The following is a 14,536-nucleotide window of genomic DNA, read 5'->3' as shown; positions in this document are numbered from 1 at the left end:
GCCTGGCAGTCTCTCCATGCCTGACTGACCAGAGAAGAGAGAAACTCTGGTGGGGCGTTGGACATCTTTTTCCTCACAACTTCCCCCAGGCCCCCTCCGGCCCCCTTTTATTTTATTCTGTTCCCACACACCGGGATATGGAACAAGTGTTTACTGTTGATGTGGAAGGTTCTCAAACTAAATTTGGAGCCTGAATTATTCTAGAATTTATTTTGCTCCTCTAAGCTCCAACAATGTTTTCAGTGTGTTTCATACTGTCTGTCCTACATTTCAGAGACACACAGCTCATACCACTAAAATACCTAAAATACCTCTAACGTTTCAGGGTCTTTCCACTTACTCCTTGCTGTAAGCAGGCTATGTGCTTGATTTCTTTTGATAAGACCAAAAGAATCAAAGAAAACCACAGAGGTGTTGGGGGGAAGCCATAGAAAGCATGGCAAAATGGTTTAAAGTAATTGGTAAACAAGAAACGGCAAATTAATGCTCAAAGCTGCCAATGGGAGAAACTCAGGAGTGAGTTGTGGTAAAACAGGGAAGCAGCTCATGAGTGGGGATAGCAAGGTTTTAAAAGTAAGTTTTCGTGGTACCCAAAGGCACCATGCACGTTTGTGAGAAGGGAAGCAACCAACAGACCTGTTCAGCCATGACACCTATGAACCACAACAACCACCAGTGTGGCATGACCCCCTGAGGGTGCAGTAGCAGCTACTTGTACTCAGGGCTAATGATGTCATCAATCTTAGAGGAGATCGCACCACCACCAGTTTACTAAACCTGCACGATTTCTAACTACATTTTAAATATTTGTCCTGACACCACAGATAAGTGTAGTCCTTACCCCTCATCAAGGAAACTTCTCTGCAGCAGAGAGAGACCACTACAGAAAACCATAACCAATTAAAATGCACAACTGTGAAGTCTAGTCCCAGTGTAGGCATCTACAAAACACTCCCACACCAAAGACTCAGGAAACATCAAGGAGGAGGGGCTGGGGTGGGAGTAGGAGAAGACTGTGAGAGCCAGAGGGTCTGAAGTTTGCTGCAAGACTGTGTCTCCCAGTCATGTTGGAAGCTACTGTCTTAAAGTCTCAGCAACATGATTTTTTTAAACAAAGATGACAAAAATAGACATACTAAAGAGGCCAGGGGAAAGAAAGTCTGTGCACAAGGAACTCCAGGCAGCTAAGGAATGCTGAGAGTGGAAGAGACACCCGTAGGTTATCCAGTACCATATGGTTAGCCCTGGAAACAAGCACACGGTCAAAATACAGACCGAGCAGATGGTGGTTAGAAATATATACGTGTGTGTACGTGTGTGTGTGTGTGTGTGTGTGTGTGTGTGTGTGTGTGTGTGTGTGTAATAGCAACAGAAAAAGGAGGCCAAGAATTTGAAAGAGCAGGGAAGGGTATACGGGAGTATTTGGAGGGAGAAAAGGAATTGATATAATTATATTACACTCTCAAAAACTAATTTTTAAAAAGTAGACTTTTGGCATTGTCAGCACATAGGAGAAAGCAGAGCCCTTACCTGAGTGGATCCTCTGACTGTCTTCCTGCAAGACAGAAAAGTGAGAGCATGCATCAGTGGGGCCTTTCACTGCCTTCCTGCATTGGTGGTGCTCAGTTTGGATGGCACTATGTCCCAAGGGGGCACTTATGGGGTCTTCATGTCACAATTAAGGTTATTCAGGTCCAGAGGAGTTAAGTCAACTTCCCAAAGCCCATAAGTACCAGAAACAGACTTTTGGACCTGTTACATGCATTGCTTTTAATTTTTCAACCACCCTGATGAATCTTCTCCTGCTCAGACTCTGAGCCAGATGCTGCCATGGTCAAGTTACAGATGGAACGAGGCAAGGTGTCCACAGATGTTAGAAAGGTGTGGAATTCAAACGATAGCTGCACACAGTCCCAGACTAACACATCTTCAGCTTGCTCAGTGGAGAATAGGTTAGACATAACTACATATTAAGTTATGTGTTGGGATAAGTGGGGAAGGGAAATAATTTAAAATTCAAAATAGAGAACAATCATTGGCTATATTACCAAGTGAGACCTCTGGGAGGGTGCTGGGGGGGTAATTTTCCTCCAAAAAGTGGGAAAGATCCAGGAATGGTCAGAGCCTGTAGGAATGTGGATCGTATTTCAGGGAGAAGGAGAAGTATGTGATAGCAGCCCTGGGTAAGACTGCTGCACTGACGTCAGGACCAAAGCTGGGCTGGGGCGAGCAGCCAAGTGTTCCTCTGCCTTGGTTGCTGACTGGATTTAAAAATAGTTATATTTTATGTAAAAGTAAAATCACAGAATAAAAAGATATCAGCTGGTGAAATATGAAGACATAAATGATTTTCCTAAAAATGGTGCTTTTACAGGCTGTGAAAGATTATGAGAAGATCCATTAGGCAAGGTAGCTAGGGCATGCATTTCATTCCATAGGCCATGTGCCACAAATGCAGTCTGTTTCGGGGGGAAAAGGTTACAGTAGCAACATTTGAATATATTCAGTTACTAACCTATTTTTCTCTTGATCCAGTAGCAAAATATTAGGGCCATGGTGATGGGGCCGAGACAGCCAGCCAGCCACCCAGTGAGTCCTAAGGAGAGGTGGCTGATTCCATTCTCAGTAGGCACCAAGGAGAGACCTGCACACAAACTACTGTAAGGAAGGGAGAACAGACATCTCCGGTGTCGATTATGTTCAAGGGCTGCTCCTCATGAGTGTGTGTGTGTGTGTGTGTGTGTGTGTGTGTCCTTATTATCTAGAGAACTTCTGCTTCTTACACTTATGAAAGAGGGTAGACATTCAAACGTCATTCTCCACGCCTTTCATGCACATCACCAGGGACAGCACCATGTACAGAAGCCCCGCCCCTGACAACGTCCCCTGGAAACCCCGAAGCTCTCACAGGGTGCTGGGGGAGAGACACTGACCTTGAGAGTCCCAAAGCCTGACAGATACCTGTTAAGTTGAGCGCCACCACCTCACTTCGTTGGGCACCCTCGCCATTGCTGGCCTCACAGGAGAAGTTTCCAGAATGTTCTGCAGTCAGGGAGAAGTTGAAGGATGCTCCTCCTCCAGAGGGGGCTGAACTGTTCCCCAGAATGGTGCTTTCATGATAAAACTGGTAGAAGATTGGGGGTGAGCCTCTTGGGGCCTTACAGTGAAGCTCTACTAGGTCCCCTAGCACAGCCTGGGTTCCAGAGTCCCCAAACGTCAGGACAGGGCGAGACACTGGAACTAATCAACAGTGGATGATTAGAGAAAGGTACCTTGATAGTGTGACAGACCCGTGTTTTCTGCCTGTCCTCTGGAGGCTCAACCCCTCTGAGGGCCCTAAAGGGAGCTCCGGGAGAGAGTGCGGAGCTCAGATGAAACTTGCAGCTGAGATGTGGGGTCTGCGTTACTTACCTCTGACGTGAATGCTCACCAGCTCACTGGGGACAGGGCCTTGGCCATCGTTAGCCGCACAGTAATACTGATCAGCATCGCTCTGCTTCATTTCACTGATCTCAAACTCTGCTGTTAGTGCAGGCTGTGTCTTTGTTTCCAGATGGAAACCCAGGGCCCCTCTGTACCAGAGGTAAGTTATATTCCCATTGACTCTATCAACCGAGCAGATGAGGACCAGCTTGTTTCCCTCCATCACCCATCCTCCTGGGGGCCGTGTCTTCAAGCTCACATCAGAGATTCCTGTGGGAACACAAGATAATGAGGAGGACTCTGAGTAGGGAATGTTTCAGAGAGGAGTCGGTGTGGCGGTCCTGAGAGCCAGGGCTGCTGGCTGTCAGTGATTCTTATAGCTTAAGTAGGGGCTGGTGTTCTGTTGAATTGGAATCATCTTAGGTTTAGTTGATAGTCTCAGAGTAAGAAAAGCATTATACCACTACCGTAGAGTATGTGATGTCATCTCCCACCCTACGATGACATAACTTCTTCTCAGCACAGGGCTAAGACACATATCTAGATAGGACATAAATGCAAACTCCAGGGCAGTATTCATGATTAGACATCTTTTGTGTTCTCAGCCGGTAGGACCTACAGCATCTCCTGCAAACTCCCTCATAGTCACGAATTTTCCTTTGCTGTGAACCTGCCCTGATCCTTCTGGTCCATCCTAACCCCATGTGTTGGGATCAGCTTTCAGAAGGCAATCTCTACCTGTGGCTTAGATTTCATTATCTTAATTTTTTAAGTTCTGGCATAATTTTTAAAGTTATGCCACTGTAGGTATATTGAAGACTGTCAAATGGTATGGTAGAACTTGACATTTTTGTAAACTGTCTCTGTCTCTCTCCTTTCTCCTTCTCCCTCCCTCCCTTTCTCCTTCCTTCTCTCCTTCCCTTCCTTCCTCCTCTTCCTATTGTTGTCATTCTCCTCTTCCTCCTCTTTCTCTTCCTCCTCCTCCTTTATTTTGGCAATACCAAGAATCAAAGCAGTGGGTCCTTATATATACTAGACATGTGCTCTACTGTTGAGCTAAAACTCAGCCCACCTCTTTTATTTTTATTTTTTTATAAACCATATTGATCAGAACAAAGGTTCCACTTTCCCTGACATCTCAGACACACAGCATCACTTTCAAAGACACAACAGGGGAGCTGGGGGAGTCAGGAGGTTTGGAAACAATATCGGGGCTTGGTTCTCTGTTGCCTCTTCCCTGATCCTCCTGCATCAGTTCTTGATGGAGAAAGGGGGGCACACTTGCCTAGAAATGCCTTGAACCCATCACCCATGCAGTCTAGGTCCTTTGACTCAGAACATCTATACAAACCTCTGAAGAGTGTGTAGGATGAAATGAAAGTCTAGCACATATCTTAAGTCATACGGGTGCATGCTCTGGGGTGTTATGTCTCTTTCGATTAAGGTGCTTTCCTCAGCCTCCTCATAGTCCCTCCTGTCAGCCCATGAGTACCACAGTCTCTGAGGATTTGCTTAACCCTGAGAACCTCTCAATTTGGGAGACTTTAATAATTTCCCTGTTAGGAATGAAAATATTCACCAGATGAAAATACCGAGTCCTCTGAGTCTCTGGGGAGTCCTAGTTCAGTGTGTATAACCTCAGACCCTTCCGCCAATTTTGTAGAATCCTTTTAGACACCAGTTACACCTACAGTTAGCCTCTGCTCTTGTATGAACTACCTTGCATCTTCTCTCAGTAGACATCTGTAATCCCCAGTGAACTTACAACTTCCCAGCTTTTGAAACTGAGCAAGCAAGGGGAGGGGCTAGGCACCTGCAACCCTCTCTCCTGGACAGGGCCAGCCTAACAAGGAGCAAGAAGGCAGACACGCTTCACTGCGGGGATCAGGAGTTCTGCCCTGTAGTCCACGGCTTGTGTCAGAGAATTCTCAGGCATCAAGGATTCCCATAGAAACATGTAAAGCAACTCTTTCCTTGTCCTGGATGTGGGTTTGTATTTCTGTTTAGGCTATGATTGAATGCCTGACCTTAGAGGAAAAGGAGAAATCAGACAAAAGGCACCCATAGCATTAGCACAGACATGATTAAGTTTGGATATCGATGATGACCCAGAAGATCAGTCCCTTCTGTTCCCTCTGATCACGGGGATTCTGGATCCTGTGTTGCTGGGTGATCCAGACATTTTTTTTTTTTTTTTTTAAGATGAGGTTTTTAAAGGATTTATTTATTTATTTTATGTATATGAGCATACTCTAGCTGTCTTCAAACACAAGAAGAGGGCATCAGCTCCCATTACAGAGGGTTGTGAGCAACCACGTGGTTGGTGGGAACTGAACTCAGGATGTCTGGAAGAGCAGCCAGTGCTCTCAGGCACCGAGCCATCTCTCCAACCCCCAGTCTTTTTTAACCTTGTGGTTACTAGTTTGCGAGCAAGAGATCAGTTCATGCACGGTAGTTTTACATATGCTTCACGGTGAAAAATTCCTTGTGGCAAGAAAATCAATTAAATTTGCATATAGCGGAGAGCGAGAGCAAGAGAGACAGAGACAGAGAGACAAAGAGACAGAGAGACAGAGAGGACAGCTGTAACTACAGAGTGGAGCTAAGAATAGCAGGAGGCAGCAGTCCTGTTGGTTTTGCATGTAGCTGGGGACTGACTACAGGGCTGTGAGCTCTGCGGCTCTGCCTTTGCCTTCTCAACATTGGCAGTTCTTCTCCCGCTGAAGAGCACAGCCAGACCTGGAGCCCCTGAAGGAGAGCAGACTCCTTCTAACATAATCTGTGATGCTCTCTTCCGTCTCTTCCTTCTTTGTGTGACCATATTTCCCTCCCAGTGCTGAGGTGGCTCCAGAACATCTCACCCAGGCTGGGCAGACACAGGCCACTGCCTGGGTCCAGAAGACTCTCTGAAGTTTGTTTCTGGGACAGGACAGGCATGGCTGCTCAGCCATCCACAAGCCTCGTGTGCTGATCTGGGGTGACAAGCTACCCCTAGACTGTGAGGAAGAGGGGAGGCATAACTCACCAGCAGGTTCACAGGGTAGAGCTGGAAAAGAAACCAGTACAGGTTAGACCAGAGCAGTGAGTGCCACAGACACACACAGTTCAACTTCTCTAGAGGGCTTTCCCAAAAGTACCCTTTACTTCCCTGTGCCTCCCCTACGTCTCCATCATCTTCCCCTCCCTGAATTCCTTTCTTCTTTTCCCACATTCTATATCATCCAGAAAAGACATGTGGTCATTTTTATGCTTAAAAGGTAATTTTAGTAACCTTTGTCTCCGTGATGAAGAGCCCTGTTCTTACCTGGCCCCCACCACCTCCCCAAGGGAAACGGTGATTCATTCAGAAGATGCTGGGAAACTTTGTATGTCAACCACAGAAAAATAAGATGAATTGCTACCTTACCCAGCATTTCATCTAGTTGTAAAGAGAAAACTATATTGTTAACAGAAAATTGTGCAGCACCTAGGGATGGGGAAGGATTAGTAAACACAATTTCAAAAGAACAATGTGGAGGTGAATATTGAAGAATATTTACATTAAATTAACAGTAATAGTTTTGATTAAGGGAGGACAAAATGGCAACCAACGGATTGGGAAAATATCTTTACCAATCCTACATCGGATAGAGGGCTAATATCCAATATATACAAAGAGCTCAAGAAGCTGGACTCCAGAAATTCAAATAACCCCATTAAAAAATGGGGTACAGAGATAAACAAAGAATTCGCAACTGAGGAAACCTGAAGGGTCGAGAAGCACCTAAAGAAATGTTCAACATCCTTAGTCATCAGGGAAATGTAATTCAAAACAACCCTGAGATTCCACCTCTCACCAGACAGAATGTCTAAGATCAAAAACTCAAGTGATAGCAGATGCTGTTGAGGATGTGGAGAAAGAGGAACACTCCTCCAATCACTTGCTGGTGAGATTGCAAGCTGGTAAAACCACTCTGGAAATCAGTTTGGCAGTTTCTCAGAAAACTGGACATAGCACTACTAGAGGACCCAGCTATACCACTCCTGGGCATATACCCAGAAGATGCACCAACATGTAATAAGGACACATGCTCCACTATGTTCATACCAGCCTTATTTATAATAGTCAGAAGCTGGAAAGAACCCAGATGTCCCTCAACAGAGGAATGGAAACAGAAAATGTGGTGCATTTACACAATGGAGTACTACTCAGCTATTAAAAGCAATTTATAAAATTCTTAGGCAAATGAATGGAACTAGAAAATATCATCCTGAGTGAGGTAACCCAATCACAAAAGAACACATATGGTATATACTCACTGATAAGTAGATATTCCCAGAAGCTCAGAATACCCAAGATACAGTTCACAGACCACATGAAGCTAAAGTAGAAGGCAGATCAAAGTGTGAATACTTTGGTCCTTCTTAGAAGGGGAAACAAAATACCCATGGGAGGAGATACAGAGACAAAGTGTGGAACAGAGACTGAAGGAAAGGCCATCCAGACACTGCCTGACCTGGGGATCCATCCCATATACAGCTACCAAACCCAAACACTATTGTAGATACCAACAAGTGCTTGCTGACAAGAGCCTGATATGACTGTCCCCTGAGAGGCCCAGTCAGAATCTGACAAATACAGAGGTGAATGCTCTCAGCCAACCATTGGACTGAACACAGGGTACCCCCACACCCCAATGGAGGAGCTAGAAAAAGGACCCAAGCAGCTGGGTCCTTTGGGGGTTTGCAGCCCCATAGGAGGAACAACCATATGAACCAACCAGTTCCCCAAGAGCTCCCAGGGACTAAACCACCAACCAAAGAGTACACATGGAGGGATCCATGGCTCCAGCTGCATATGTAGCAGAGGATGGCCTAGTCAGTCATTAATGGGAGAAGAGGCCCTTGGTCCTGTCAAGTCTCAATGGCCCAGTGTAGGAGAATACGAGGACAGGGAACTGGGAGTGGTAGGGTTGGTAAGTAAGAGGAGGAGGAATGGGAGAGGGGGATTTGTAGGGGAAATGAAGAAGGCAGATAATGTTTGAAATGTAAGTAAAGAAAATATCTAATAAAAAAGGAATGATATTGTAGCAGACAATCTTAATAGCTATCAGAATGGAAGAATGTATATGTTCTTGTTACTAAAGACTAAAAAGGATACTATTCAGCTGGGTAGTGGTGGCACGTGGCTTTTATCCTAGCACTTGGGATACAGAGGCAGGTGGATCTCTGAGTTTGAGGTCATCCTGGTCTACAGAGTCAGTTCTAGGACTCACTCAAGAGAAATCCTCCTTGAAAAACCAAAACCAATCAATCAAGCAACAAACAAAAACCTCAAAATACAAACAAAACAAAACAAAACAAAACAACAAAACCAAAAAAAAAAAAAAAACAAGTTTTTTTTTCAGGGTACATGAAGAATACTTCTTGATTAACAAGGAAAGCAGCAACCTCAATAGCAAAATAGACAAAGAATATTATAGGCAATATATAGCATAGAGGCTCCAATAAACAAACAAAAACCGGGGAAGCCCCTAAATATATTAGAAGGCGACCAGTTAATTGATAGCCATAAAATTTCCAAACTGAAACAACAGACCAGTGTCATTAGATTGGCAAATGTTCAAACTTGGGTGGTTTTGGATATGGGAAGACATGTTCTCAACCACCTGTCAGTTTGTTCCTCTACCCACACCTCCTGGTCCTCCCTCTTCTCAGAAAGTGGTGGGTGATGTTGGAGAGAACGATTGCAAAGGAGCAGTGGGGACAAAAGGTTGATTAAAGTGAGTTCACCAAAAAAGGAAACGATTGAACATCGCCTGGGTCAGGGGCGAGAGAGAAGCTCATGGGGCAAGATTGGGTGCGTGAAGGAATCTCTGATACGATATAAATATTCCCAGCTTTGATTGACATCTGGGGGAAAAGTCTCAAGATCTTAAGAAAGGCAGGTCTCAGAGTAACTAAAAATGAAGGTTTTTTGTTTTGTTTTTTAAGAAAAGAAAAAAAGAAAGAATGAATCGGAGAATGAGACAAAGTGAAGTTGCGGAGTGAGCACAGAGTGAACCGGGTCCCAGTGCAGAGTGAACCGAGTGAGCGCAGAGTGAAGGGAGAAAGAGAAGCAGGAGGGAAAGAGGAGGGAAGCTCTCAAGCATGCCTGTGCACGGACGGGAACAAGCTGGAACGGAGACACATTCGAGTGGAGGAGAAGGGTATTGAATGACAAGGTGTATTTATTTACAGAGCAAGAAGGCAGACAGGTAGTCATGGGAGTAGAAAAATGGAGAATTTTCTTTTTGCCATTTTTACTTCTAAAATAAATTATTAATCAGAGTTATAAGATGGGGCCAAAAAGGGTTAAGTTTGAGGAGAAATGAGAAGACCTGAAACAATGGCTCCCATGCACGACTGGGAAAACAGATGTAAAGAACATCTGCGGTTCGGATTCCACATCACGTGATGATAAGGTGCCAGGTGAGCCTTTGTTTAAAGTCCCACTGTTTGGACACAGTTAAAGTGTGTCATCTGGCAGTGCAGTAGGGAGAGAGTGTTGAAAGAGCATCCGCGGCATGTTGTGGTGATGAACTGCAGAGTCCGTGCCGTGTCAGTGACAAATAAGCCTTCCAAGAGTAATGATTGATGATGGAGGAATAATCCTGCCATTCTGGTGTGTGACACCAGAGAAACCAGAGTGTGGCCACGGCAGAATGAGGAGGGCTGGTGATACACTAAGGTTCTCGTGTGAATAAAAGGAAGTGGTGTTGATAGAAGAAAAAGGAACGAGGGAAGTTGTTGCCTATACTGTGTGAGTGTGTGTGTGTGTGTGTGTGTGTGTGTGTGTGTGTGTGTGTGTGTGTGTGTAAGACAAAGACAGAGACAGAGAGACAGACAGAGACATACACATACATACACACACAGAGAGAGAGAGAGAGAGAGAGAGAAACAGAGACAGAGACAGATAGAGACATACACACACACACACACACACACACACACAGAGACAGAGACAGAGACAGAGACAGAGACAGAGAGAGACAGACTACATCCCGAGCATCACCAGACAGAAACTTAGTTGTAGAATTCTCTATCCTTTTCAAGATTCCCCGATCCCAGACCCCACTCCAAGCTGTCTAACTTACCACAGATCAATAGCAGAAACCAAGGTGGCATGAGGAGGACCAGGCTGGGGATGGTAACTTGAAGGTGCCTCTCACCAAAAGAAAAAAAAAGCAAAACCAGTCTACACACAGAGGTGTCGCAGATAACTGCCCTCAGCTTCTCTGAGGTTTGAGGAAGTCATGATCGGAAGTTAACCTTCAGCACGAGTTTACAGAAATAGAAGTACAAAGGAACATTGCCCAGTGTTCAGTTCTTCCTCCATGAAGGCCCCCAAAATGAAAGACACTCCTTTGTATGGTTTGATTCAATGTCATGACTTGGAGCTTTTGTGTATCAGGAGATGCGGGCTTTCATTTTATAACTTTGATTAATACTTTATGTATTAAAATATTAACATTCATGTATCTCAGGGGTTTCCGGTAGATGATCCAGGCTTTAACGAGTCTCACTGAGCTTGAGTCCTGCCAGATTTCACACCACACACCGCCATCTTTGGTAAGGATGTCTATTTAAATGTCCGATCAAATGCACCTTCTTTCTCACAAGCTCCTATTGCTGTCTCTCCGTGTCTGACTCAGGAGTGGAAGGGAGTATTTGCAGGTTATGTTCCATGTCTGCTGCTATTGCATATTCTAATTTATAAAGAGTCCAGCCATTCATATAGACATTTTCCCGTGTTTAAAATTTCAATGTTCCAATAAATGACATGAGCCACTTTTTAAAAAGTCACAGGAAGTCATAAAGTGGGAGAGCTTAAATAAAATGGAAGAGCTGGACGTGCACCAACTAGCCTCTGTGTACAGGAAAAGGCTCACCATCATCACTAACTCTTGTATTTGTGTGACACCCTTTGCTCCCCTTACCCCGGTAAGGGGGAAGCAGTTCCCTCTATTGCTTTCTTTAGCATCTATATCCCCCTTTCTCTGTCACCCAAAGCTTTTATGTGAGTCTCATTATGGATTAAAGGAGAATAAGCTATTTTATTTTTCACATTTCTTGAATCTTTTATCATTTAAGATTAAGGATAACCAGGCAGGACAAAGGAGCTGGAGAGATCCAGAGTCAACTAGCCTGGGCCCATGAGGGCTCACAGAGACTGAACCACCCAAAGAACATGCAGGGGCTGGACTTCCCACACATTTGTGCAGCTTGGTCTTCATGTGGGTCCCCTAACAACTGGAGCAGGTGCTGTCTCTGACTCTGTTGCCTGCGATTGAATCCCCTCCCCCCTAGTTGGACGGCCTGGTTGAACCTCAGTGGAAGCAGCTCTTAGTCCTGCTGAGAATAGATGTCCCAGGGTGGGATGGTACCCAAGGAGGGTCACAACATACACCTTGAAATCACAGTCTGCACTCTAGGATTGCTGTCTGCACCCTGGGATCACAGTCTGCACTATGGGGTCACAGTCTGCACTCTGGGGTTTCCATCTGCACCTTGAGATCAGAGTTTGCACCCAGGGATTGCAGTCTGCACACTTGGAGTTGCTGTCTGCACTCTAGGGTTGGAATACTCCCTAGGATCACAGTCTACACCTTGTGAATGAGAATTTCTGGAAAGAAGCCGTGTCTCAAATGCTGATTGACTGACTAGACCTTCAGTGATGTGGAGAGTTTGGAATGTTCCAAATCCAGGGGCTAATTATCTTGGGCATCTTTATCCCCCTTAATAACAACCTACTGATTGCCTTTGTACATGAACCAACCCCCTTTGTCACCATCATGTAAATCCTTTGGGAATGTACAAACAGAATGTTCCACCAACCAAATAGCTAACAACTCTTTCAGGCTTCCCAGCTCTGCTATAACCTGCCTACCTGATGTCTTTGAAAGTGTGTTACTTTATGACTTTTTTTGCTACGTTACTATAAAAAGTTAATGAAATTGATACCTTGTTGGAGCATGGTATTTGGAGAAAGAATCTGAGTCTGTGTTCCTGAGCCACGATTGCTCACATTCAATCCAGAAAAAATGATCTCTTTATTACTTTGAGGTAGGATCTCTTTCCTTCCTCAACAAGCCTATGCAGCCAGGTTCAGCCAGAGTCCCTATTCCATTGTCTCTCAGAGAAGGGGGATGGGCTGGCTTTGCTACATTCCTGGTTGGAAAGTGCTAGTCAGCTGTAGCCACTCACCCTCAGTAAGTCTCTTCAAACAACCATATAAAGCAAAAAACAGAAAAAGAATTTTAATTCATCGTGTCCATATTAGGAGGGATAAGAGAAACAGTGACCTGTGCAGTCCAGTTTTAGGGATTCAAAATGAGGTCAAAGTTTAAGTAGAGGGCAGGTGATATACACATCTATGAAGTCCTGGTCAAGGTGTGGTCCCGCCCACCACTGACTCATCCCTGTCTGGGCTTCAGACCACCCTGTAAGGTGGACTGACACAGGTTAGAACTGTGTGGAATCACTTTCCAGGAAGCAAGCTCCCCGTCTGATTGGTTCTGGACTTCAGCCATTCATTCCCCCACTTTCAAAATCCCATAGGAATTTCAGAGTCTTGGAGTCCAGTGTTTCATTTCTCCCAGGCGGCTGTGGAGTGTGTGTGTGTGTGTGTGTGTGTGTGTGTGTGTGTGTGTGCATGTGCACATGTGGGTGTGTTTGTTAATATGCATTCTATTACTATAGATTAGATTAGTCTCTGTGGTTTCATAAAAACTAAAATATATAGTATTTATTCTGTTTCTAAATTCATTCCCTTAGCTTAATGTTTCTGAGATCCATTCATGCCTTATAAACAAAATAGCTGTAAACACTCACGCATACATGTATTTGAGTAAATATTTGAATGGAATTGTTGAGTCTGGAAATATTTAACTTTTAAAGAGATTGCCAAGTTACTTCCACAAGTGATTTCACATACCCCTAGCCATTTAAGTCCCCTACAACCCCGGTATTTTTTCAGCCATTCAGACATACCACCTTCTTTCTCATGCTCAGATGGTGGAGAAAGCCGAGTGCCCTGTGTTTGTAAGACTTTCATGTGTTTTCTGTCTTGTAGTGTCTTCATATTAATTTTTTATTTATAACTAGAGCGATTTATCCTATTACTAAGTTAAGATATACTCAGAGAACTATAGATGGTTGGCAGTTTACACTAGTTTATGAATTTACTTTTTATTTTCTTATTAATGCATTTCAGAGAGAATTTTCTGATATTAGTGAGGTCAAATTTATATATTTTTATTTTATTATTTATGTCATTTTTTGCTGTGTCTAGGAAATCCTCTCCTCAGGCAAGAAAAGTTTGTAGATAATTAACAACATAGTTTTGTGGCCTTTGGTGTTCTTTAACATTTCTCCTTAATATTATGTATTCCTCAATGTGTAGGTGGTTTACATTTTTGTTAAATATGTCCTTAGGTCTTTCATATTTGATTATATTATAAATATTCAAGTTTTAATTGTTGCTTTATATATAGTTACAATTAATTTTGTATATGGAAGTCTTGCTATTTGAAGTCCCTTTTTTGGTAGAGTCCATCGCGATTTTTACATTTGGTCATAACTATGAATAAAAACATTCTAATCTTTTCCCAGTTTGTATACTTGTTTCTTTTTTCCTTTTCCTGCCTGCTTACCCCAGCTAAGACTTCCAGCATGTAGAGAAAAGTTAGGATGGTCCACTTCAAAACAGTCTTGGTGAGAATAAGTGAAGTCATGGATGAGTAGCCTGTATCTCCTCATTGAAGGCTTCCTGACCACCCTTACTCCAATCGGAAATTTACCTTACAGTTAAAACACAAGTCACAGGCTGCCTTTGAGGCAACTGCGCCTGTGCTCCTGGCAGATTAGGGAAGAGGAAGTAAGCAAAATTAATTCTTCTCAAGTAAATCTTACTTATTGTTTCTCAAAATAACCTTTGCTGTATGATATCTGTGATTTCTCCTCCTGTACTCTTCCTCAGAGTGGACTCCTCCTTTCCCGCTCAGCCTTCTCTCCTCTCTCCACATCTATCCAGCATGGACTTGAAGTCTTAGCCCAAGTATAAAGAGATGATGGGGGATGCAAATGGAAAGGA

At 44.0% G+C, this 14,536-nt stretch overlaps 1 protein-coding gene across 3 annotated transcripts in view; it reads right to left on the bottom strand.

The window, feature by feature from the left end:
* LOC110320657 (Fc receptor-like protein 1) overlaps positions 1 to 10,569 on the bottom strand; it is a 14,691-nt gene extending 4,122 nt beyond the window's left edge. Inside the window, exons 1-7 of one of the 3 annotated variants that reach the window (XM_021196759.1) lie at positions 10,539 to 10,569; positions 6,830 to 6,889; positions 6,449 to 6,469; positions 3,412 to 3,693; positions 2,962 to 3,240; positions 2,516 to 2,644; positions 1,531 to 1,555 (exon numbers count right to left, since the gene is read on the bottom strand). In XM_021196759.1, the coding sequence (XP_021052418.1) occupies positions 1,531 to 1,555; positions 2,516 to 2,644; positions 2,962 to 3,240; positions 3,412 to 3,693; positions 6,449 to 6,469; positions 6,830 to 6,889; positions 10,539 to 10,569 (827 nt within the window). The remainder of the gene's footprint in view (positions 1 to 1,530; positions 1,556 to 2,515; positions 2,645 to 2,961; positions 3,241 to 3,411; positions 3,694 to 6,448; positions 6,470 to 6,829; positions 6,890 to 10,538) is intronic. The other 2 variants (XM_021196760.1, XM_021196761.1) reach the window with 2 other exon arrangements.
* Between the last annotated feature and the right edge of the window lie 3,967 nt (positions 10,570 to 14,536).

This window comes from Mus pahari, chromosome 4, assembly GCF_900095145.1.
Source record: "Mus pahari chromosome 4, PAHARI_EIJ_v1.1, whole genome shotgun sequence".
Lineage (NCBI taxonomy): Eukaryota > Metazoa > Chordata > Mammalia > Rodentia > Muridae > Mus > Mus pahari.
The sequence above is the reverse complement of the archived record's forward strand: the minus strand, read 5'-3'. Positions and strand labels throughout refer to the sequence as shown.